The following is a 26,409-nucleotide window of genomic DNA, read 5'->3' as shown; positions in this document are numbered from 1 at the left end:
CCTGGGGAAAAATTCCCCTCCATGCCATCTCTGCTGCCCTGGAGGCATCTGAACTCCTACCCCTCTGGCCCTCTTTCGGTCACCCTTCTGAACAACTCCCTCTCAGTCATTCTCAATACCCTTGCCCCTGTCATCTTCTGCACCGCCTCCTACTCACACACGTCCCCCCGGTACACCAGCCATCCCTCCTCCCTCAAATCTCAGGTGCACACCACCAAGTGCATCTGACAGAAATCCAGATTAACAGTTCGTCAGATCTGGCAGGACTGCACCAAGATTTACGGTTCTGCCCTCGCCTCAGCTAAGTCATCCTTTTATTCCCAAATCATCTTGGAAACGAAAGACAACCCCAGACTCCTCTTTTCTACCATTAACCAACCCCTCTGTGCACCCTCCCATGCCTCTGCAATCCTCTCCCCAACACCAAATATGAAATGATGGATTTCCTTGAGTCCCAAGTCAAGGGAATCCACTCTGCTGCCTCTACCCCCTCTACTGCTACCCTGTCCCCACCTCTAGCTCCCCTTCCAGCTCGCCCCCCCCCACCTCTCCTTCCACATTTTTGACCCCATATCCCCCTCTTAGCTCACCTCCATCATTTCCCGTATGAAGCCAAACACCTGCTCCCTTCACCCCATCCATACTCCTCTCCTCACTTCCCAACTCCACCTCCTTGCCCCCTACTAACGGTTCTCGTTAATCTCTCTCTGCCCACCAATTGGCACCGTGCCCATCCACCTCCGCACCTCAGCCAATGACACAATCACCATTCATGGCTGCACTCTTCACCTCACCAAGCTGAAACAGCGGTGTCCTTTTTGACCCCCAGTTATCCTTCAAACCCACATTTGTGCTGTGACCCGTTCCGCCTTTCCCCGCCACCACCACTGCCTCTCACCACAGGTTGCAATCACCCCCAACCTTGCCCGGCTTCACTGGCTCCCCATTCCTCAAAGGATAGAGCACAAAACCTCATTCGCATCTTCAAAGTCCTCCATGGTCTTGCTCCTCCCTACTTCTGCAACCTCCTAACCCCATATCAGCCTGTCCACTCCCTCTGCTCGGCAGGCACTGGCTGTTTCAGGTCCCCCGCATTTCCCTCCCACCATTGGTGGTCGGGTATTCAGCATCTGGAAATCTATTCCACAATCCTTCCGCCTCACCCCCTCTCTTGCCCCCTTCAAGTCCCATCTAAAGATCTTCCTCTTTGAACGTGCCTTCAACCATCCTCCCACCCCACCCTCAACTCCTTCTGACCCCAACTCCCAGCTCGGGTCCCAAACCCAATTATCCAGCGCCTTGGGACATCTTTCCAATGTGAAGGGCGCTATACAAGGATAATTTGTTGTTTTGACATAAAAGTATTGTCCCAGAGCCAAGTAAAAAGAGTAAACATCTAACTGTGTTGGAATCAGAAATATTATTGCTTAAATAAATTGCTGTACCTTCAATTAAACCCAAGCAAGTGATGTTCATTTACTGCTTATTACTTCATGGGCTTTCATATTGTCATTACCCCCCAACATTGCTATATTGCTTGTCATAACCCTGCCTATTGTAACTATGTTATTGAACCTAATGCAACTTTTCTGCCTTATTAAGTAAATGCCCGATTAGTTAAGTGGTTCCTCCATTCACAGGTTCCTGATATAAAATTGACTAACAGATTAAGCTGGTTTTGTCTGGTCACAGCCTTTGTCCCAGCTTTAATAGCAAACAGTCCCAATTTATAATATAAATAACACAATCTCTTCGAGGAGGTCTATCATCTGTCATAGACAAAGAAACTCCTTTCATGCCTCTGTTGTGAAACTTTATTTTTTATTCACCAATAATGCAGTTGTATGCATAAGGCAAATGAATGAACATTTGATACCTGGCTCCATTCGATAGCTTCAGGACCAGCTGAGCCAGCAGGTTGTCCACTTTCCCCAGCCAGCAATCATAGGCAATATAGTCACCGTAAGTGAATGGCTAAGGAAGAATATTTACAGTAAACATGCGTCAGTTAGCACAAAAATACATGGAAAGGTAAAGATAAATTGCTGCATTTATGTCACAAGTCAAAAGCTCATTAAAACAATTCCCAACTCTAAATTTGATCAAGGCACAAACTCAGAATAATCACAAAACAAAACTTATAGTTAGAAAAATATAGCTTTCTTCAGAGGGTAGTTGGAATGTAGAACTCTCAGACACAAATCCATAATTGAAACAGTTTGATTAATTAACTTAGAGAATTGTTGTTTGCTTGAAAAAGATTATTAAAAGATATGAAGAGCAAGCTTGGGCTTAGACAAGACAGTGCATGTGGACAAACATCAGTGTAGAAAAACACCAAAAGGCCTGACAATGACATTCTAGAATGCTATTAAACGGTTTCATGAAAATTGTTTAAAAAGACCTAATTACTTGAAGCCCTCAGAGAGTACATGTCACAATATCTACTTTGAGGGATTCACTCAATGTCACCAGCCAAGAACTAACAGAAAGAAAAGCAAAAACTACAGTGGAAGACAGATCGATCCAAAACTCTAACCCCTCTATTAGTTGCTGCACTGAATCCCTCACCCCAGTCAGTCTAACTATTCCATTGTGCGACACTACAGAGCGAGGCAACAGCAAAAGATGGTACAATCTTAAAGGGAGTGAAGGAATAGAGAGACCTGGGGATTCATATAAGTAAATGGTGAAGGTGCCGGACAGGCAGATAAAGCTGTTAAAAAAGCATACGGGATACTCGGCTTTATAAATAGAGGCATAGAATAAACAAGTCAGGATGTTATGATGAACCTTTATAAATAATAATAAAACACTGCTTAGGCCTCAGCTGAAGACTTATTCAGTTCCCCACACTTTAGGAAGAATGTCAAGGCATTGGAGAGTGTGCAATGGAGATTGACGAGGATGGTACCAGGAATGAGGGGCTTCAGTTATCAGGGAGGCGAGAGAAGCTAAGATTATTCTCCTGGGAGCAGAGAAGGTTAAGAGACTTAATGGAAGTTTTCAAAGATGAGGGGATTCGATAGGGTGAACAAGGAGAAACCATTCCCACTGGAGGGTGGGTCAGTAACCCGAGGACACCGATTTAAAATAGTTGTTGAAAGAAACAGAGTGCAGGTGAGGAGAAATGTTTTCACACAGCGAGTTGTTGAGATCTGGAATGCATTGCCTGAAAGGCTGGTGGAAGCTGATTCGATAACTTTTAAGAGAGAAGTAGATAATTATTTTGGGAGGTCAAGTTTGCAGGGCTATGGGGCGAGCGCGGGGCTGATGGGGGCTACGGGGCGAGCGCGGGGCTGATCGGGGCTACGGGGCGAGCGCGGGGCTGATCGGGGCTACGGGGGGCTGATCGGGGCTACGGGGCGAGCGCGGGGCTGATCGGGGCTACGGGGCGAGCGCGGGGCTGATCGGGGCTACGGGGCGAGCGCGGGGCTGATCGGGGCTACGGGGAGAGCGCGGGGCTGATCGGGGCTATGGGGAGAGCGCGGGGCTGATCGGGGCTATGGGGAGAGAGCGGGGGAGTGGGGGAGATCAGGGCTATGGGGAAAGAGCGGGGGAGTGGAGCTGATCAGGGCTATGGGGAGAGAGCGGGGGGAGTGGGGCTGATCAGGGCTATGGGGAGAGAGCGGGGGGAGTGGGGCTGATCAGGGCTATGGGGAGAGAGCGGGGGGAGTGGGGCTGATCAGGGCTATGGGGAGAGAGCGGGGGGCGTGGGGCTGATCAGGGCTATGGGGAGAGAGCGGGGGGAGTGGGGCTGATCAGGGCTATGGGGAGAGAGCGGGGCTGATCAGGGCTATGGGGAGAGAGCGGGGGGAGTGGGGCTGATCAGGGCTATGGGGAGAGAGTGGGGCTGATCAGGGCTATGGGGAGAGAGCGGGGGAGTGGGGTTGATCAGGGCTATGGGGAGAGAGCGGGGGAGTGGGGCTGATCAGGGCTATGGGGAGAGAGCGGGGGAGTGGGGCTGATCAGGGCTATGGGGAGAGAGCGGGGGAGTGGGGCTGATCAGGGCTATGGGGAGAGAGCAGGGGAGGGGTGTTGATTTGGAAGCTCTTTTCAAAGCCCTGGCACAGACACGAGGTGCCAAATAGCCTCCTTCTGTGGTGTATAATTCTATGATTCACACCTCCATCTCTCTGATTTCACTTTCTAAATGACATCCAGGTAATCCTGCCTCCAAATATGAAAGCTTTTCAAAATGTGGGACTTCAATTACAGCAAATGATACACATTACACCAGAGGAGGCATCCACTGGGGTCTATCGAGCCTCTGAGGCACTTGGCATTAGGAAGGCTGAGTTGGCAGCATGTTCCCCTCAGAGTCAGAAGCTTGTGGGTTCAAGCTCCATGTTGGGACTTCAAACTCAAAATCCAGGCAGAGTATACAGAGACTTCTATTAAGAGAAAATGGATTAGCTAAACCAGACATTACTTGCTATATATTAAGTGCCGTACACGGCTTCGAACACCTTGTCTCATCCCATACAACACATTATTAGGCTATAAAACAAAGAACACAAACCAAAATCAGGGACAGCTTTGTAATTTTCTAAACCTTTCTGAGCCACTTACCCAGATATGTAGTAAGTCTCTACTGTTGACAGGGTGGAGGATATAATTTGTTCCCAAGATTTTTAATGTACATTCCATATTCACATCCACCACCGTTCCACATTGGCTATCCTAGGAAATGACAGAATTTCAGGATATAGGATTGAAGTGATGTTCCAGATGTTTACATCCATGCTGTGTTAGTTTGTGTGTGCATATATTATATATAATATATAAAGAGCTCCAGATAGTTTCAGTTGCAAAAGTAGGGAGGTTTAACAATAACTTGCATTTATAAAGCACCCTTCATGCTGAATAGTGTCTCAGAGCACTTTACAGCGGCAGAGCCTGATGCTGTGCCAGGGCGAGGGGGGAAATGACCATAGGCACGATTGAAGAGGAAAGTCTTCAAGGGCAACCTGAAAATGGGGAGAAAAGGCGAAGGGAGAGTTCCGCAGCTTCGCGGTGTAGTGGCTAAAAGTATGGCCACTGATGGTAGAATGGAGGGTCCGGGGAACAAGGAGGAGGCCAGAGGCAGCAGGTAGTGGTGTAGGAAGAGAGCAGGTTAGAAAGATGTGGGGGTGCCAGGGCGTAAAGGGATTTAAATGCAAGAGTGAGAATCTTTAAATCAATCTGCTGTGACAGGGGCCAATGGAGTTTGACAAGGACTGGGGTAATGGAGGTACGGTGTCTAGTGCAGGTGAGAATGTGCGTGGTGGAGTTTTGAATTGGTTGAGTTTTATGAATAGTGGAGCAGGGGAGACCAGCGAGAAGGGCATTTGAGGAGTCGAGGCTTGAGGTGACGAAGGCATGGGGCAAGATGTGAAGGGGTTTCATGGTCAGGATGAAGCAGCAGAATTTGGGAGAAACTGGAAGTTAGGGAGAGTAGAACTAGGAAGGCTATTAGTAAAGGATTACAGAAACATAGCCTTAAGGCCCAAAATAGTGCAAAAACATTTTTTCTCATATGAGTAGCTTTTGATGCAGAAGGTTGAAGACAGCTTGCCAGTAAACACTTCTTGAAAATGTTTTAGAAAAAGAACATCTCTACATTTGGTACTAAACTACTCAAAGCAGGAATAGTAATAATGAAAAGGTAGAAATCCAATACTATACATTTGTCCACAATAGTGAAAACTAGGGCAGAAGATCCCGCTACAGAAATGCAACATTTGTGTATACTGTGTGTATACTGTGTCTGTACAGTAAAACTCATAACTAAAATAATAATAATTTGGTCGCTCAACCCACAACTGTTTGTGGGGACACTGCTGTGCGCAATTTCCTGCCGTGTTTCTCCCATAAAATATACAGTCACCACATATTACAGTATATGCTGTGAAGCGTTTTGAGACGTCTAGAAGATGTGATAAGGCGCTGTATCAAATGCCAGAATTATTATTATTATAACTCATATCAGTTGGGACCGTAACAATTAATATGACTTATGCAAAGTATGAGTTACAGCAAACTTGCATAAGTCAAATGTTATATGACTTATGTCAAATTGTGTATAAGTCGGATTTTACATGCTGGCGGTCTCCCCCTCATCCTCACTCTCAATCACTCTTCCTCTCTCTCTTTGTTTCTCTTCCCCTCAATCACTTTCGCTCTCTCAATTACTCTCTTCCCCCCTCTCTTTCACACTCCCTCCATACACACTCTTTCCCCCTCTCTCACACATTCTCCCGTCTATAATCTCAACAACAACAAACAGTCAGGGGTGGAGTGAGTGGAGAATAGGGGGTAGGAGGGTGACCGAAGACACTGTTGAAGAGGAGGGTCTCGCTCTGTATAGATATATATATAGTGGGTTCAATAGAAAAGTGAACAGGACTTGGCAGGATTTAAGCAATTATACGATTTATACAGATCAGACTTCTACAAGTTTTACTGTATACCTGTAGCTCAGTGGTTAGAGCACTCGCTTTGCAAGCAAGAGACCTGAGTTCAATTCCAGGCAGAGGGCGAAACCTTGGGCAAGTTTCCTTCCTCCACAGACCTAATAATAATCCCTCCAAAAAAAAATAATAAATTGGTCATTGGTCAAATACATGACTGTTTGTGGGACATTGCTGTGCGCAATTGGCTGCTGCGTTCGCCCACAAATATACAGTCAATTCACTTTACAGTATATTCTGTGAAGCGCTTTGGGAAGTCTAGAAGACGTGAAAACCGCTGTATCAAATGCAAGGATTAGTATTATTATTATTATAACATCACACACTGCATTTTGAACAGGCTACATCTTGACATCTGCATCAAAAATGTGCAACTATGCATAAAGTCTTGCGAATGCTGATAATGCTGGTGATCAAAGGCTGCTCTGGACTAAATATTGCTAATGAAAGTAAGATTCCTAATTTATTCATGTATCAGAAGGACACTTTTCAAGAACAATCCAACAATGATATAGGGATTGGACTAGCTGTAATAAACCTAAACATTGGAAATAATAATCCTTGCATTTGAATATAGTGCCTTATCACGTCGTCGAGAAATGCAGATCACATTGTTCTATAGATCCATGGTTCCCCACACTTGGGAAGGACAAGTAAAGCTCTTCTTTAGGGGCTATCGAGCCTCTTGGATGTTGGAAGTACCTCAATCTTCAGTCAGCAGGGTCTTCTTGGAGCTGAACTGGCTCCAAGGTGACATGCCTGGCTATCAGAATCGAGCCAGCCCTTTGTGGCAGTCTCGGTAGTTTGGTTCCTGAGCAAAGCGGGTCCACAGTATTCCAGGGCACTGCTGATAACAGGACAGCCAGCCTGGCTCATCGGCAGGACCTGGAAGGGTAGACCAGTCACTCAGCTCCTGTTAACCCTGCAGCCAAAGCCATAACGGGTCAGGTTGTCCAAACTAGACAAGCATTGGGAAAGCTGGCTAGACAGCAATATTAATGGCAAGCTATGCAGTTTTAGCTGATGAGACTCCAGCAGTTATCCCAATTCACACCCTGGGCTCACCAAGCCTTGGCTCTTGCCAACCTGCGCCTAATACTTCCTGGAATTAGATAAGCAGGATGTATTCTCCAGGGAGAGAGACAAAAATGGTAGGAATTGGAGGTGGGGGTGGGAAAGCATTAAAAAAGGAAGGCGATAGTGAAACCCAAGACCTTTAAAAGCATTAAATACTCCATTTCGCACATTCTGGAAAACAAATTTTATCCATTCAATTGATTCAAATCCAGCAGAGGAAACTTACAGCATTTGGCCCTATGCGTCGCACCAAGTCACGAGGCATCAAGGAACGGTCTTCCAGTTTCAACTACAAGGAAGCAGAAAGCAACATTTTACTGCATTGTGTAATACTATGTAATAACTAAATATCTCGAGGACATTAATTCAGATTCCACTACAAGACAAAAAGGCATACAATAGTAACAATGGGATCCAGTGCTATCCTCCCAAAATGCAAGTCGCTATATAAATACAATTTTTCGTTCCTTCAATGACATGATAAAGTGCTAGATCAAATTACACACAACATAACTGTAAAGCAGGAAACCCAAGCGTAAAAATGTATGTTCCACATGGTAATAGCTTTCAGGTGGACAAATCCATACATAAATACTCAATTTAGGGCGGTGCACTGCGTCAGTATCCTACAAGTAGCCATTGTCTTTCAAAACCTGGTGAATGTAAAAGTTAGGTTAAGTACATACATTTCTAGAGAAAGGAGAGTAAAGAAGCATTTCAATGAATTATTCTTTGGAATAAAGTGTGTTAATGCACTTTTCCCTTTTTGAAAATACCTTTTCATTGGACTTAAATGTCTGACACACCTCTCATTTTTCACACCTGTGCTTCAAATAATTATATTTATTTGGGTTTTGTTTCTATGCCTCAACCCAAACACCATGCAGCATATTTCAGAGCACAGCATCAAATCCAAATTAAAACAGCTTATAATGCAGTCACAACTGTCACAAGGCAAAACAGTTAGCAATAATTCAAAAACTCCACAAGAGTTCCACCTTTAAAATTCATTAACTTGTAAGGTATTCACTACTGTACTAGATGGCTACAGTATTCTGTATTTGGAGTGCAGCCAATTCAAAGTTTGGAAATAATAGGGAGAAGGTAGCTCAATATGATCTAAGCAAAATGTTCAGAACTATCCATCCCATCAGCAGCATTTCGCCCACGAAATATACAGTCAATTCACTTTAGTGTATTCTGTGAAGCGCTTTGAGACGTCTTGAAGACATGATAAAGCGCTGTATCAAATGTAAGGATTCTTCTTCAGAGTGCATTACAGCCTTCCTTCCCATCAATAACAAGTACATTGTTCCTCTATCAATTGCGTCAGTCACAGCCAGTAATATTTCAGCAATACTGATGCAATCCTAGACCAGCACTTCTCAAATGGCCACAGGCAATTCTGGTTCCTGATAATAATAATAATATGCACATTTCAAATGTTTTCATTTGTTGTGTTGTTCGAGTGATTGACTGTCTTTGCAAGGTTTGGTGAATAAAGGGTTTTCTCAAATGTGGCCCGTCAAAAGTACAGAAACAAATGAAAATCATTTGAGATGTGCTTATGTCAATATTTCCTTTATTTTTTATATGATTAATTATTTTCAGAAAAAAAGCTATTGCGGCTCACCAGTAAGCACTGCTTTCCTCACACAAAAAGTATTATTTTCTCACATGTACACAGGCACATACAGCAATGAAACTGCCCAATAACTAACTTGAAAACAAGGAGTGGAAAAGTTTGAGTTCAGAATGATCAATTATATGCTGATTCGACTAAAACTTATTTCAGACAAGTAAGGTTAATTGCAATCTTAGAATAAAAATGTGTAACTTATTCACCAAAACCTTTAGCAGGCGGTGAGAATGCCACAGTTTACTGCAAGCACTGTATCACTCACCAAGTAACAATCTTAATTCCCTAATATCACAAATTTGTTCTGTTGCAACAGAATAAGTACGTGATTGCTTCCCTTTACAGGGAAATAAGAGTAAGGCTTAGAAACATAGGAACAGGAGGAGGCCATTCAGCCCCTCGAGCCTGTTCTGCCATTCTGGCTGATCTGTACCTCAAGTCCAGTTACCTGCCCTTGCCCCATATCCCTTAATACCCCAACCTGACAAATATCTAGCTATCTCCGTCTTGGATATGTGAATGGATCCCAGCATCCACAGCCTTTTTGGAGGGAGAGTTCCTTTTTGGTGAAAAACCACCTTCCAAATGCACTCCCAAATGGCCCAGGACTAACTTTCATATTCTGGCCCCTTGTCCTGGATTCCCCACCAGAGGAAATAGTTTCTCTGTAGCTACCCTATCGAATGCCTTTATTATTTTAAAAACCTCAATCAGATCGTCCCTCAACCTTCCAAACTCAAGCTTCAAGCAAATCACAGGACTGAAAATTATTTGAAATATATGTAAAGTCTGGTATTCAAGTATTTCATATGAAGATTCTACCTGACAATACATAAGATCAATGAAGAAATAAAGAATCAAGGAGGATGTTGTGTAGTTAATTAGGGAGAATATCCAGACTGAATTAGGTTGTTTTTTCTTCAGATTTCTAAGTATCAAAGATCCACCCGCATTGGCCCAGCTGTTAACCGTAGCATCCAGTATTATCCAAACCGCAATGTGCCAGCTATGTGAATGTGAGGCTCCTCCCAAGCTCTGCATTGCACAATAACAGTGCAGCTGCTCCTGGTACCTGAACAATGCAGCAGAACAGGGTCACAACAAGTCAAATTCAGCTCTCAACAAAGATGGACTTTCTAGATCGAGAATGCAAATCAGTTTCATTGTTTAAGCACGAGATAACTATGACAAGCAGAGCAACAAATGAGGAATGAATGTGAAGTCAGCATCACACACACAGCCCATAGGCTGATGTTGCACTTAATCGCCACACACACACACACACACAATGCCTGTGCATGTAGAACAGGGATCGGCAAAAGGAATTAAAGTTGCTTGATGTCAGAACCTTTAACATTCCCTTCCATTCTTTAAAAAGTATCTCCATCGAGAGAAGTGTACAACATATTTTTGATTTTTTTCTTAAATGAAACTCAAAAGAGAACTGCGGCTATGAATTTCTGGTACCAGTGACAGATGACTAGGCTTTTCAACAATCACTCACCCCGTGAGCATACAGTCATCACCGATCAATGAGGCAAAGTAATCAAAACAGCAAATAGAGCACTGGAATATACAGTCAAAACAGGAGTATACAACTTCCCAGCTGATGTACAGCCAGAAAAGGAATGCATGAGTTCAGGGATAAGGTGCAGTGCTGGAAGTATAGCCAGAACAGCAAGGTACAAACCTTCAGATGTAATGCTGGGATACACGATAACACATCCGATATTGCACCTACAAAGCCCAAACGTCTCAAAGTGCTTCAAAGATAATTGCTTTCAAATATTATGCATTTGTAAGCAAAGGTAGCAGGCAAATTATGGATAGCAAGATCCAACAAACAGCCATAAAATGAAGAGCAATCTGGATGATTTTACCCCAATCCCCTGCCCAATAGTGTCATGGATATCCATCCAAAAGCTGGCAAAAAGGACAAGTTTTTAAAGCGCTTTATCCAAAGTTCAGCACCTCAAATAGTGCAACTTCCCCATTTCTGTACTTGGGTGTCAGCCAACAGTGCGATCAAGTCCCACTTGAGCCAAAGTTTTTAAAGCTCCTAAAAATTAGTCAGAACCTCCTGTAATTCATAGAATTGTACAGCACAAAAAGAGGCCATTCGGCCCATCGAGTCTGTGCGGCTCTTTGAGAAGAGCAATCAATGTTAATCCCACTCCCCGGCCCTTTCCCCATAACCTGCAAACCCGCCCCCCTTCAAACACCCGCCCCCCCCCTCAAACACCCGGCCCCCCCCTCAAACACCCGGCCCCCCCCCTCAAACACCCGCCCCCCCCCTCAAACACCCGGCCCCCCCCCTCAAACACCCGCCCCCCCCTCAAACACCCGGCCCCCCCCCCTCAAACACCCGCCCCCCCCTCAAACACCCGCCCCCCCCCTCAAACACCCGTCCACTGCGTTTTTAAAAGTTCTCATCGAATCGCCTCGACCTCTTACACTGTGCTTCAATATCGTGGTTGTGAAGCGCTCCCGGACACGCCACCCGGACACGCCACCCGGACACGCCACCCGGACACGCCACCCGGACACGCCACCCGGACACGCCACCCGGACACGCCACCCGGACACGCCACCCGGACACGCCACCCGGCACGAAGGGCGCGATATAAATGCAAGTTGTTGTTGTGAGTGTATGTGGAGGTCACTATATAAATGTAAACAGTTATCTGATCCGTCTTTATTTTAGAGATTAAATTATTTGAGTTTCCTCAAAAAAATACTCCACTGAAAAACAACAACTCGCACAATATTTATTTATTTACACTTCACACGAATCGCTTCACAACTGCGCTGCACAACCGCACAGTGGAGAAAAGGGTCCAAGTGTCCTCTGCAGATAAGCAAACAGCGGACAACACGCAGCGCTTCAGCCTCCGGAGACCCCCCGCGGCCCCTCTCCCCCCTCTCTCCCTCCCCTCCCCTCCTCCCTCCTCTCCCCCCCCTCTCCCCCTCCCTCCCCTCCTCTCCCCTCCCCTCCCCCCCTCCCTCCTCTCCTCCTCTCCCCCTCCCCCCTCCTCCCTCTCCCTCTCCCCTCCCCCTCCTCTCCCCTCCCCCTCCCTCCTCCCCCTCCCCTCTCCTCCCCTCTCCCCCCCCTCCCTCCTCCCTCCCCTCCCCTCTCCCTCCCTCCCTCCTTCCTCTCCCCCCCCTCTCCTCCCCCCTCCTCTCCCCCCCTCTCCCCTCCCCTCCCCCCCCCCCCTCTCCCCTCCCCCTCCCTCCTCCCCCTCCCCCTCTCTCCCTCTCCCTCTCCTCCCCTCTCCCTCCCTCCTTCCTCTCCCCTCCCCTCTCCCTCCTCCCCTCCCTCCCTCTCCCTCCCCCCCTCCTCCCCTCCCCTCTCCTCCTCCCTCCCCTCCCTCCCTCCCCCCTCTCCCCTCCCCTCCCTCTCCCCCCTCCCTCCCCCCCTCTCCCCCCGGCACCTGCCTTGGTTTCCTTGACGTCCTGTTTCCCGCCCTCCGGGTACCACTGGACGCGCACAAAGCCTTTCTTGAGCGGCCGCTCGCGCCCCAACCCCTCGGAGTCGGAGTCGGAGCTGTCGCCGCTGCTGACCTCCCCGTGTATCAGCCCCACGATGCCGTGCCGCAGGGCCCCGCGGTAGGTGCCGGACACCAGGTCATCCACAAACAGGAGGCGCCGACTCCCGGGGGCCGCCGCTGGTGCCGCCATCGCCGCCGCCGCACACAGACCGGAGGCCGCGGCGCCGCTTTACGTACACGTATAGTGACGTCACCGCGTCCCGTCAGTTCAAGCCCCGCCCCCGCGGACCAATCACTGGGCAACGCGTACTCGGGGAACCAATCGGAGTGCGGCACCGGGACACTGCCGGACACCGGCGCCGCACCGAGTGGGGCACCGAGTGGGGCTTTCTCGCTCCTAATCGCCAATCATCGAAGAGGCAGTGTCAGCAACGGCGGAGCAACAAACCAACGGCGCTCCGGTTTGGCGCTGTGACAGCGAAGCACTGCCACTGTGTGTGAGGAGCCACCAGGCGGCGCTGTCACTGTGTGAGGAGCCACCAGGCGGCGCTGTCACTGTGTGAGGAGCCACCAGGCGGCGCTGTCACTGTGTGAGGAGCCACCAGCGGCGCTGTCACTGTGTGAGGAGCCACCAGGCGGCGCTGTCACTGTGTGAGGAGCCACCAGGCGGCGCTGTCACTGTGTGAGGAGCCACCAGGCGGCGCTGTCACTGTGTGAGGAGCCACCAGGCGGCGCTGTCACTGTGTGTAATATTACAACAAATTACATTTCAACAACAACAACAAGATTCCATTTATAAAGCGCCTTTCACGTCAGGAGGACGTCCCAAGGCGCTGCACAGTTGGGTCATGACCCGAGCATTGGGGGGGAAATGGTCAGGGGGAGGGGAGGGAAGGGAGGGAGCGAGGAGGGGAAATGGTCAGGGTGAGGGAGGGAAGGGAGGGAGTGAGGAGGGCAAATGGTCAGGGTGAGGGAGGGAAGGGGGAGTGAGGAGGGGAAGAGAGTCGAGAGTGGAGCTGAACGCTGAAGGTCAAAGAGTAAGGTTTTGAGACCGGCCTTGAAGGAGGAAAGGGAGGAAGCGGCGAAGGCACTGGGGATGGAGTTCCAGAGCCTCGGGGCTGAGAGGCTGAAGGCCCGACCACCGATGGTCGGGCGGTTGGGGCGGGGGACGTGGAGCAGACCGGAGCCGGAGGAACAGAGGGTACGGGCAGGTAGGTAGGGGGATAGTAGGTTGGAGAGGTAGGAGGGAGCGCGGCCATGAATGGCCTTGTAGGTGAGGATGAGGATCTTGAAATCGATCCTCTGGGGGATGGGGAGCCAGTGGAGGTGAGCGAGGGCGAGGGTGAGGGTGAGGGCGAGGGCGAGGGTGAGGGTGAGGGCGAGGGCGAGGGCGAGGGTGAGGGCGAGGGCGAGGGTGAGGGCGAGGGTGGGAGTGATGTGGTCGCGGTGTCCGGTGCGGGACAGTACACGAGCTGCAGAGTTCTGAATGACCTGCAGTGTGGAGGGAGGGCCGGGAAGGCCGACGAGGAGAGAGTTCCCATAGTCCAGCCTTGAGGTGACAAAGGCGTGGACCAGGGTTTCAGCCGCGTGAGGGGTGAGGTAGTGCCGTAGTCTGGCGATATTCCGGAGGTGATGGAAGGCGGTGCCAGTTGTGGTGCGGATGTGAGGGAGAAAGGACAGCTCAGGGTCGAACAAAACGCCGAGGTTCCTGACTGGCTTTGAGAGGTGGAGAGTGCGGCCTTGGATGCTGATGGTGTCGGCGCCTGAGGTGCGGAGGCGCTGACGTGAGCCAATCAGGAGGGCCTCAGTTTTGCGCACGTTGAGCTGAAGAAAGTTGTCTCTCGTCCAGGACTCGATGTCGGACAGGCAGCTGTCAGGACATCGGGGGTCGTGGAGTTGAGGGTAGAGGAGGAAAGGTAGAGTTGGGTGTCATCCGCATACATGTGGAAGTTAACCCCATGTCTGCGGATGATGTCACCACAGGGGGAGCATATAGAGGGTGAAGAGGAGGGGACCGAGGACAGAGCCTTGAGGGACACCGCACGAGACAGTGCGGGGGGTGGAGGAAAAGTCATTCGTGGAGACAAAGTGAAGACGATGGGAGAGGTACGACCTAAACCACTCAAGGACAGGGCCTTGAAGGTTGAGGTGGGAGGACAAGCGGTGGAGGAGGATAGCATGGTCGACCGTATCGAATGCTGCCGATAGGTCGAGGAGGACGAGGAGGCAGAGGGAGCCCTGGTCACAGATGGTCAGGATGTCATTGGTGACCTTGACCAGGGCAGTTTCTGTGCTATGGGCAGCACGGAAACCCGATTGAAGGGGTTTGAATAGTGAATGGTTGGAGAGGAAAGAGCGCAGCTGGGAGGCGACAACTCGTTCCAGGACCTTGGACAGGAAGGGGAGGTTGGAGATGGGCCGGAGATTGATAGCTGTGACGCATCAAGGGAGGGTTTTTTCAAAGTGGGAGTGATGGTGGCAGTTTTTAGGGGAATGGGAACAGAGCCAGAGGAGAGGGACAGGTTGACGATGTCTGTGATATGTGGGGCAAGGAGGTGGAGCTGAGAGATAAGGAGTGGAGTGGGGATGGGGTCAAGGGAGCAGGTGATGGGTTTCAGGGACAGGATGAGTTTGGTGACAGAGGGTGGGGAAACGGGTACGAAGGTGTGCAGGGGAGGATGGGTAGGAGTCAGAGTCCAGTCGGGGAGCGGCGGCAGGACAGCGCGGGGAGGAGCCTGGGCCTACTGACCCAGGTACTTAAACTCGACGCCGGAGCGAGTTCAGCCCCGGGGGCGGGGGGGGGGATGGTGTGGGGGCGGAGCGGGGGAACTGCTGACGTCATAGAATAGTTTTCAGGTGAGTGCGCGCGCAAAAAAAAAAAACCTCTGCGTCCCGCCCCCCCCCCCCCCAGGGCTCACATCAGAGCCCACTATGGTCCTGTTGGGTTCGCTGCCCCAATCTACGGGATAATGCCATCCACCTGACCGCTCGCTCCCGGTCCCCGCGTGCGCACTATGGCTGCCGCTTTGACCCGAGCCCCCTCACCCCTTCCCTCCCTCCTCCCTCCTCTCTCCCCCAAACCCTCCCCCTCTGCATCTCTCCCGCTCTCTCCTCCTCTCTCTCCGTCCCTCTCGTCTTCTATCCCCACTTGACCCTCCCACAACCTCCCTCTGCTCCATCCTGGGAATCCTCCGCCGGGCTCACCGTGGCACTCGGCGTTGGCTTTCCAGCAGCAGCCACACTGACTGCCCCATTCCCCACCACACTCGCCACCCACCCCGGACACAGACCCGGGGAGTCAACCTCTCCTCCCTTATCCCCATTCCCCCCACCCCTGCCTCACAACCTGGAGCCCCCTCCCTCCCACACACCCTTCTGTCAACCGCTCCCTCCACATCGGACTGGAAAATGTACGCTCCCTCTGCAACAAGGCCCTGGTCATCAACGATCTCATCCTTGATGAGAACGTTGACATCATGGCCTTAACAGAAACCTGGCTCACCCCAGGCGACACCTTCCCCCTCAGGGGCCACACCACCCGGCTACACCTCCCACCACATCCCCCACCCCAACCGCCGTGGCAGTGGTGTTGCCACCGATGTCCTGACAGCCTGCCTGTCCGACATCGAGTCCTGGACGAGAGACGAGAGACTGCCCTTATCTCAAGGACACCACTTGCCCTATCCCCCTACTCCTCTGGCTCTTTCCCCTCCTTTGAGCACCTCACCCTCTCCCACCCTTCATTCCTCTCCCTTAAAATCCTCCTCCTCTACCGGCCCCCTAAAACCTCTCCCACCTTCATCTCTGACATTTCAACACTCCTCACATCTCTTTGCCTCTCCTCTGATCGCCTCATCATCCTGGGCGACTTTAACCTACACTTCATCCCCTCCTGCTCCATCTCCACAGACTTCTCTTCCCTGCTCTCCTCACTCAACCTCTCCTTACACATAAACTCCCCCACTCACAGTCACGGCCACCCACTCGATTTGGTGATCACCCGGGGCCTCAGTGTCTCGGATGTCACTATTACCGACAAGGCCATCTCTGACCACTACTTCATCTCCTTCACCACCTCCACCCCCCTCCCCACCTCCACCAGACCCACCACCATCTTCTACCGCCCTTGGAAGAAGTTACCCCCACAATCCCTAACCGATGCCTTGGAGTCCTCTGAACTCCTCTCCCTCTGGCCTTCAACCCTCACCGACCCCTCTTCTCCTCTCTCCCTCCTCCACAATACCCTCTCCTCCACACTCGATACTCTTGCCCCCATCACTTCCCGCACTGTCTCCTACTCCCGCTCCTCCCCCTGGTACACCACCCACCTCCGCTCACTGAAAAGCCAGGTGCGGGCTGCTGAACGCACCTGTGTCAAATCTGGCCTAACGGTCCACCGACAAATCTGGCTGGACCTCCTCAAAATTTACCGCTCCACTCTAGCCTCGGCCAAGTCGTCCTTCTACTCCAGGATAATCCTGGAGGCGAAGAACAACCCCAGGCTACTGTTTTCCACCACAACCCGACTCCTCCGTCCCCCCCGCCACCCCGCGCAGGTCATCTCCTCCAACCTTCACTGCGAGGAGATGCTGGATTTCCTTGAATCCAAGATCAAGGGAATCCGCTCCGCGGTCACTTCCCCTCCAACTTCCACCAACCCCCCCACCCCTTCCCTCCCACACTCCGACTCCTACCCATCCTCCCCTACACACTTTCGTACCCGTTTCCCCACCCTCTGTCACTGAACTCATCCTATCCCTAAAACCAACCACCTGCTCCCTTGACCCCATCCCCACTCCACTCCTTATCTCCCAGCTCCACTTTCTTGCCCCACATATCACTGACATCATCAACCTGTCCCTCTCCTCTGGCTCTGTCCCCATTCCATTAAAAACTGCCACCATCACGCCCACCCTGAAAAAACCCTCCCTTGATGCGTCGCAGCTATCAAGCTACCGGCCCATCTCCAACCTCCCCTTTCTCTCCAAGGTCTTGGAAAGAGTTGTCGCCTCCCAACTGCGCTCTTTCCTTTCCACCCATTCTCTTTTCGAACCCCTTCAGTCAGGTTTCCGTGCTGCCCATAGCACAGAAACTGCCCTGGTCAAGGTCACCAATGATATCCTGACCATCTGTGACCAGGGCTCCCTCTGCCTCCTCGTCCTCCTCGACCTATCGGCAGCATTCGATACGGTCGACCACGCTATCCTACTCCACCGCTTGTCCTCCCACCTCAACCTTCAAGGCACTGTCCTTGAATGGTTTAGGTCGTACCTCTCCCACCGTCTTCACATTGTCTCGACGAATGGCTTCTCCACCCCCCGCACTGTCTCATGTGGAGTCCTTGATGTCCTCGGTCCCCTCCTCTTCACCCTCTATATGCTCCCCCTGTGGTGACATCATCCGCAGACATGGAGTTAACTTCCACATGTATGCGGATGACACCCAACTCTACCTTTCCTCCTCTACTCTCAACTCCACGACCACCGATGTCCTGACAGCCTGCCTGTCCGACATCGAGTCCTGGACGAGAGACAACTTTCTTCAGCTCAACGTGCGAAAAACCGAGGCCCTCCTGATTGGCTCACGTCAGCGCCTCCGCACCTCAGGCGCTGACACCATCAGCATCCAAGGCTGCACTCTCCACCTCTCAAAGCCAGTCAGGAACCTCGGCGTTTTGTTCGACCCTGAGCTGTCCTTTCTCCCTCACATCCGCACCACAACTGGCACCGCCTTCCATCACCTCCGGAACATCGCCAGACTACGGCATTACCTCACCCCTCACGCTGCTGAAACCCTGGTCCACGCCTTTGTCACCTCAAGGCTGGACTATGGGAACTCTCTCCTCGCCGGCCTTCCCGCCACCTCCCTCCACAAGCTGCAGGTCATTCAGAACTCTGCAGCTCGTGTACTGTCCCGCACCAGGCTTCGGGACCACATCACTCCCACCCTCGCTCGCCTCCACTGGCTCCCCATCCCCCAGAGGATTGATTTCAAGATCCTCATCCTCACCTACAAGGCCATTCACGGCCTTGCTCCCTCCTACCTCTCCAACCTACTATCCCCCTACCTACCTGCCCGTACCCTCCGTTCCTCTGGCTCCGGTCTGCTCCACGTCCCCCGCCCCAATCGCCCTACCATCGGTGGTCGGGCCTTCAGCCTCTCAGCCCCGAGGCTCTGGAACTCTATCCCCCAGTGCCTTCGCCGCTTCCTCCCTTTCCTCCTTCAAGGCCGGTCTCAAAACCTTTCTCTTTGACCGAGCCTTCAGCTCCCCTCTCGACTCTCTTCCCCCTTCTCGCTCCCTCCCATCCCTCCCCTCACCATTTCCCCCTCCTCCCTCCCTCCCCTCCCCTCACCCTGACCATTTCCCCCCTGCTCGGGTCATGACCCAACTGTGCAGCGCCTTGGGACGTCCTCCTGACGTGAAAGGCGCTTTATAAATGGAATCTTGTTGTTGTTGTTGTTGTTAAAATTAGGGGTAAGCCCTTTTGCACTGAGTTGAGGAAAAACTTCTTCACTCAGAGGATAGTGAGTTTATGGAATTCTCTACCCCAAAGGGCTGTAGATGCTCAGTCGTTGAACATATTCAAGACTGAGATTGATAGATTTCTTGTGGATAAAGGGATTAAGGGATATGGGGATAAGGCGGGAGGTGGAGTCAGAATAGATCAGCCATGATCTTATTGAATGGTGGGGCAGGCTCGAGGGGCCGAATGGCCTACTCCTGCTCCTAATTCTTATGTTCTTATGTAAATAAGGGTAGTACATCTTATTGATTGGTCGGTAGATCAGTAGATATGGTTCGCCATTAGATTGGGAGGGAGGGGGTGGGGGGTGGGTGGAAATTGGAGGGGGGGTGACCGCAGAGCAGATTCCCTTGATTTTGGATTGAAGGAAATCCAGCATCTCCTCACAGTGAAGGTTGGAGGAGATGACCTGCGCGGGGTGGCGGGGGGAACGGAGGAGTCGGGATATGGTAGAAAACTGAAGCCTGGGGTTGTTTTTCGCCTCCAGGGTTATCCTGGAGTAGAAGGACAACTTGGCCGAGGCTGGAGTGGAGCGGTAGGTTTTGAGGAGGTCCAGCAAGATTTGTCGGTGGACCGTTAGGCCAGATTTGAGGCAGGTGAGTTCAGCAGCCCGCACCTGGCTCTTCAGTGAGTGGAGGTGAGTGGTGAACCAGGGGGAGGAGTGAGAGTAGGAGACAGTACGGGAGGTGGTGGGGGCAAGAGTGTCGAGTGTGGAGGAGAGTGTGTTGTGGTGGAGGGTGAGAGGAGAAGAGGGGTCAGTGAGGGTTGAAGGCCAGAGGGAGAGGAGTTCAGAGGACGCCAAGGCAGCGGTTAGGGATTGTGGGGGTAACTTCTTCCAGGGGCGGTAGAAGATGGTGGTGGGTCTGGTGGAGGTGGGGAGGGGGGTGGAGGTGGAGGTGGTGAAGGAGATGAAGTGGTGATTGGAGATGGCCTTGTCGGTAATGGTGGTATCCGAGACACTGAGGCCCCGGGTGATCACCAAATCGAGTGTGTGGCCGTGACTGTGAGTGGCGGAGTTGATGCAGAGGGAGAGGTTGAGCGAGGAGAGCAGGGAAGAGAAGTCCGAGGAGATGGAGCAGGAGGGCGTGAAGTGCAGGTTGAAGTCGCCCGGGATGGTGAGGCAATCAGAGCAGAGGCAGAGAGATGTTAGTAGGGTAGAAATATCGGACATGAAGGTGGGAGAGGTTTTAGGGGCCGGTAGAGGAGGAGGATTTTGAGTGGGAGAGCATAAGGTGCTCGAAAGAGGGGAAAGAGCCAGAGGAGTAGGGGGATAGTCCTCTAGCTCTTTGCAAGCGAGAGACCCGAGTTCAATTCCCAGCAGAGGGCGAAACCTTGGGCAAGTTTCCTTACTCCACACAGAGCCTAATAATAATCCCTCCAAAACCCAAAACAACAATAAATTGGTCATTTTCAATCTACGACTGTTTGTGGGACATTGCTGTGCGCAATTGGCTGTCGCGTTCGCCCACAAATATACAGTCAATTCACTTTACAGTGTGTTCTGTGAAGCGCTTTGGGACGTCCTCCCGACGTGAAAAGCGCTATATCAAATGCAAGGATTATTATTATTATAGGGCAAGTGGTGCCCTTGAGATAAGGGCTACACCACCGCCACGGCAGTTGGGGCGAGGGATGTGGTGGGAGGTGTAGCCGGGTGGTGTGGCCTCCATGAGGGCGAAGGTGTCGCCTGGGGTGAGCCAGGTTTCCGTTAAGGCCATGATGTCAACGCTCTCATCAAGGATGAGATCGTTGATGACCAGGGCCTTGTTACAGAGGGAGCGGACATTTTGTAGTCCGATGTGGACGGAGTGGTTGACAGAAGGGTGTGTGGGAGGGGAGGGGGGTCCAGGTTGTGAGGCAGGGGTGGGGAGAATGCGGGTGAGGGAGGAGAGGTTGGCGCCCCGGGTCTGTATCCGGGGTGGCTGTCGAATGTAGTGGGGAATGGGGCAGTCGGTGTGGCTGCTGCTGGACAGCGGTGCCATGGTGAGCCCGGCCGGCGGAGGATTCCCAGGCTGGAGCAGAGGGAGGTTGTGGGAGGGTCAAGTGGGGATAGAAGGCGAGAGGGATGGAGAGAGAGGAGGACAGAGCGGGAGAGATGCAGAAGGGGGAGGGTTTGGGGGGAGCGAGGAGGGGGGAGGGAGGGAGGGAGGGGGTGAGGGGGCTCGGGTCAGAGCAGCAGCTCTGCATGGGAAGGACATCCCAAGGTTAGATAGTCAGGGGTTTGGTCCTGAGGGTTGGAATCAAGAGGTGTGAGGGGTGACCGAAGGCACTGTCAAAGAGGAATGTCTTGAGATGGGCCTGAATAATGCAAGGGAGGGGATGAGGAGAACTAGATGGACCTTGGTCTCCTTTCGCCAGCAAATTCTTATGTTCTTATAATCTCTGGAAGTCCATCCCAGAATCTCTGCCTTGTCCCCTTCCTTGCATTATTCCAGGCCCATCTCAAGACAGTGCCTTCCACCATTGTGGTGGGGGACAGAAAAGCTGAAGGTCAACCGGCAATGGGGCGGGCAGGGCATGGAGCAGGCCAGTGCCCGCCGAGTGGAGGGAGCAGACAGGTTAGTATAGTGTCAATAGGTTGCACAGGGAGTGGAGGGTGAGGATTTTAAACCAGTGGAGGCAGGCAAAGATGGGAGTGAGCCTGAACATACACCCCTAAAATGCAGCTGGAGAGAAGTCACAGATCTTATATAAGAACAGCAGATCAAACACATGAATGCATGTCTGGAGAAATGGTGCAGAAAGGAGTGCTTCAGGTTCCTGGATCATTGGGACCAGTTCTGGGGCAGGTAGGACCTGTACAAGATGGATGGGTTTCACCTGAACAGGACCAAGGTCCTCGCAGGGAGGTTAACTAGTGCTGTGAAAAACTAATTTCAAGGGAGAAGGGAATCAGGATGTAGCATCAGAGAGAAGAAACAAGTTACATAGAGGGCTGGGACACACAAATAACAATGCAATAAAGAGCAGTCCAGAAAAAGGAGGGATTTGATGCAAACGTTGCTCCCCTGTACAAAAAGGGGCAGAAGGATAAACCCGGGAGCTACAGGCCAGTCAGCCTGACGTCAGTAACGGGGAAACTTCTGGAGATTATAATCCGGGGCAAAATTAATTTTCACTTAGAAAAATATGGGTTTAATAAAGGACAGACAACATGGATTAGTTAAAGGCAAATTGTGTCTAACAAACCTGATAGAGGTTTTTGATGCAGTAACGGAGAAGGTTGTGCATTGATGTAGTTTATATGGATTTTCAAAAGACGTTTGACAAAGTGCCACATAAGACTTGTAGCAAAATAGAAGCCCCCGGTATTAAAGGGACAGTGGCAGCGGATACAGAATAACAACAACAAGATTACATTTGTATAGCGCCTTTCACATCAGGAGGACGTCCCAAGGCACTGGTCAGTCTACAGCATTTCAGACCCGAGCTGGGGTCGGGGAGAGCAGAAGGAAGGGGAAGGGGGGTGGCTGATGGCATGGTCGAAGAGGAGGGTCTTGAGTTGGGACTTGAAGGAGGCTAAGGAAGGGGCGTGGCGGAATGATTGGGGGATGGAATTCCAGAGGTTGGGGGCAGAATAGCTGAAGGTTCTCCCACTTCTCCCACCAATGGTGGGCGGGTGGGTCGGGGGATGTGGAGCAGGCCAGAGCCGGCTGAGCGGACGGAGGGAGCGGGCGGTTTGGTAGAGGGTGAGGAGGTCGCAGAGGTAGGGTGGGGCGAGGCCATGGAGGGCTTTGTAGGTGAGGACCAGGATCTTGAACTGGATCCTCTGAACAACAACAACAACAACAAGATTTCATTTATACAGCGCCTTTCACGTCGGGAGGACGTCCCAAAGCGCTGGACAGTTGGGTCGGGACCCGAGCAGGGGGCAAATGGTCGGGGAGGGAAGGGAGGGAGCGAGGAGGGGGTAGAGAGTCGAGAGGGAGCTGAAGGCATGGTTGAAGGATAGAGAGCCAATGGAGTCGGGCGAGATTGGGGGAGATGGGGTCACGGAGTTTGGTGCGGGAGAGGACACGGGTTGCGGAGTTTTGGAATATCTGCAGCCTGTGGAGGGAGGAGTTGGGAAGGCCGACAAGCAGGGGTTTGCATAGTCGAGCCTGGAGGTGATGAAAGCATGAACAAGACTTTCAGCGCCTGAGGGGAGAGGTAGTGGTGGAGTCGGGCGATGTTACGGAGGTGAGGGAAGGCAGAGCGGGTCATGGCTTGGATGTGGGGAAGAAAAGACAGTTGAGGGTCGAACAAGACACCTGGGTTCCTGACTGGCTGGCGAGTTGGTGAGTTGTAGTGTGCAACCATGGAGGTTGATGCTGCCAGAGCCTGAGGTGCTGAGGCGCTGGCGCGAGCCAATCAATAGGGCCTCCATCTTGTTCACATTCAACTGCAGGACATTTGCCCTCATCCAGGACTTGATGTCTGACAGGCAGCTATCAGGACAGCAGTGGTCCTGGAGCTGAGGGGGGGGGGGGCACAAAGATATGGAAGTTGACCCCATGTCTGAAGATGATGTCACCAAGGGAGAGCATGTAGATATTAAAGAAAGGGCCAAGGACAGAGCCCTGGGGGACGCCAGACGTGACAGTGCAGGGGCTGGAGGAGAAACCGTTAGAAGCAACAAAATGGACACGGTGAGAGAGATAGGAATTGAACCAGGCAGGGGCAGGTCCGTGAAGATTAAGTAAAGAGGAGAGGCAGTGTATGAGGATGGAGTGGTCGACAGAACTCGCTGGGAGACAGAGAACGGAGAGTGGTGGTGAACGGTTGTTTTTCTGACTGGAGGGAAGTGCAGTGGTGTCCCCCCGGGGTCGGTATTGGGACCACTGCTGTTTGTGATCTATATAAATGACCTGGACTTGGGTATAGGGAGGACAATTTCCAAGTTTGCAGATGATACTAAGCTAGGAAAAGTAGTAAACAGTGAGGAGGACAGTAACAGACTGTAAGAGGACACAGACAGACTGGTAACGTGGGCCGACACGCGGCAGATGAAGTTTAATGTGGGGAAATGCCAAGTGATGCATTTTGAGAGGAAGAATGAGGAGAGGCAATATACGCTGATGGAACAATCTTACAGGGGGTGAAGGGACAGAGAGACCTGGGGGTCATATAGTAAATGTTTGAAGGTGGCCGGACAGGCAGATAGAGCTGTTAAAAAAGCATCCGGGACACTAGGCTTTATAAATAGGGCATAGAATACACAAGTCAGGAGGTTATGATGAACATTTATTAAACACTGGTTAGGCCTCAGCGAGAGACTGTGCTCAGTTCTGGGCCCCACACTTTATGAAGGATCTCAAGGCATTGGAGAGGGTGCAATGGAGATTGACCAGGATGGTACCAGGAATGAGGGACCTCAGTTATCAGGGAGGCGAGAGAAGCGAGGATTATTCTCCTTGGAGCAGAGAAGGTTAAGAGGAGACTTAACAGAAGATTTGGAACTTTGAGGGGATTTCATTAGGCTGAACAAAGAGAAACTATTCCCACTGGCAGGTGGGTCAGTAACCCGGGGACAACAATTTAAAATAGATATTAAAAGAAACAGAGGGGAGGTGAGGAGAAATGTTTTCACAGCGAGTTGTTGGGATTTGGAATCATTGCCTGAAAGGCCAGTGGAAGCCGATTCAATAACAACTTTTAAGAGAGAAGTAAATAATTATTTGGGGAGAGAGCGGGGGAGTGGGTTTGATCAGAGCTATAGGGTGAGTGCGGGGGAATGGAGTTGATCAGGGCTATGGGGAGAAAGTGGGGGAATGGGGTTGATCAGGGCTATGGGCAGCGAGTGGGGGAGTGCGGTTGATCTGGGCTATGGGGAGGAGAGCGGGGGATTGGGGTTGATCAGAGCTATGGGGAGAGAGCGGGGGGAGTGGGGTTGATCAGGGCTATGGGGAGAGCGCGGGGAGAGTGGGGTTGAGCGGGACTATGGGGAGAGTGGGGGGAGTGGGGTTGATCAGGGCTATGGGAGAGAGGCGGGGGAGTGGGGTTGATCAGGGCTATGGGAGAGAGCGGGGGCGTGCGGTTGATCAGGTCTATGGAGATAGAGCGGCGGAGTGGGGTTGATAAGGATATGGGGAGAGAGCGGCGGAGTGGGGTTGATCAGGGCTATGGGGAGAGAGCGGGGGGAGTGGGGTTGATCAGGGCTGTGGGAGATAGAACGGGGGAGTGTGGTTGATCAGGGCTATCGGGAGAGCGGGCGAGTGGGGGTAAGTACGTTTGACCAGGGCTATGGGGACAGAGCGGGAGAGTGGGGTTGATAAGCGCTATGGGGCGAGTGGGGTTGATCAGGTCTACGGGGACAGAGCGGGGGAGTGGGATTGATCAGGGCTATGGACAGTGAGTGGGGGAGTAGGGTTAATCAGGGCTATGGGGAGAGAGCGGGGGAGTGGGGTTGATCAGGGCTATGGGGAGAGAGTGTGGGAGTGGGGTTGATCAGGGCTATGGGGAGAGAGCGGGGGAGTGGGATTGATCAGGGCTATGGGGAGATCAGGGGAGTTGGGATGATGAGGGCAATGGGGAGAGCGGGGGAGTTGGGTTGAGCAGGGCTATGGAGATAGAGCGGGGGTGGGGTTGATCAGGGCTATGGGGAGAGAGCGGGGGAGTGGGGTTGATCAGGGCTATGGGAGAGAGTGGGGGAGTGGGGTTGATCAGGGCTATGGGGAGAGAGTGGGGAGTGGGGTTGATCAGGGCTATGGGGAGAGAGTGGGGGAGTGGGGTTGATCAGGGCTATGGGGAGAGAGCGGGGGAGTGGGGTTGATAAGTGCTTTGGGGAGAGAGCGGGTGAGTGGGGTTGTTCAGGGCTATGGGGAGAGAGCGGGGGAGTTGGGTTGATCAGGGCTATGGGAGAGCGCGGGGAGTGGGGTTGATCAGGGCTATGGGGAGAGAGCGGGGGAGTGGGGTTGCTCAGGCTATGGGGAGAGAGGGGGGAGTGGGGTTGATAAGGGCTATGGGAGAGAGTGCGGGGGGAGTGGGGTTGATCAGGGCTATGGGGAGAGAGATGGGGAGTGGGGTTGGTTAGCGCTATGGGGAGAGAGTGGGGGACTGGGGTTAATGAGATCTATGGGGAGAGAGGGGGAGAGTTGTGTTGTTCAGGGCTATGGGGAGAGAGAGGCGGAGTGGGGTTGATCAGGGCTGTGGGGAGAGAGAGGGGGGAATGGGGTTGATGCCTCTCTACACTACTACTCGAAACCTCCTGACCTAACTGGTCGTTTTGGAAAGGTAGGTATGAATTGCCG

The 26,409-nt window shown here is 51.9% G+C and overlaps 1 protein-coding gene across 1 annotated transcript in view; it reads right to left on the bottom strand.

The window, feature by feature from the left end:
* LOC103191118 ((E3-independent) E2 ubiquitin-conjugating enzyme UBE2O) overlaps nt 1-12,846 on the bottom strand; it is a 39,230-nt gene extending 26,384 nt beyond the window's left edge. Inside the window, exons 1-4 of the mRNA XM_007912073.2 lie at nt 12,604-12,846; nt 7,756-7,818; nt 4,573-4,683; nt 1,877-1,974 (exon numbers count right to left, since the gene is read on the bottom strand). Coding sequence (XP_007910264.1) covers nt 1,877-1,974; nt 4,573-4,683; nt 7,756-7,818; nt 12,604-12,846 — 515 coding nt within the window. The remainder of the gene's footprint in view (nt 1-1,876; nt 1,975-4,572; nt 4,684-7,755; nt 7,819-12,603) is intronic.
* Nucleotides 12,847-26,409: the final 13,563 nt, after the last annotated feature.

The sequence above is a fragment of the Callorhinchus milii genome, unplaced genomic scaffold (genome assembly GCF_018977255.1).
Source record: "Callorhinchus milii isolate IMCB2004 unplaced genomic scaffold, IMCB_Cmil_1.0 Scaffold20, whole genome shotgun sequence".
Classification (NCBI taxonomy): Eukaryota; Metazoa; Chordata; class Chondrichthyes; order Chimaeriformes; family Callorhinchidae; genus Callorhinchus; species Callorhinchus milii.
This window is presented reverse-complemented; position numbering and strand designations above follow the sequence as displayed.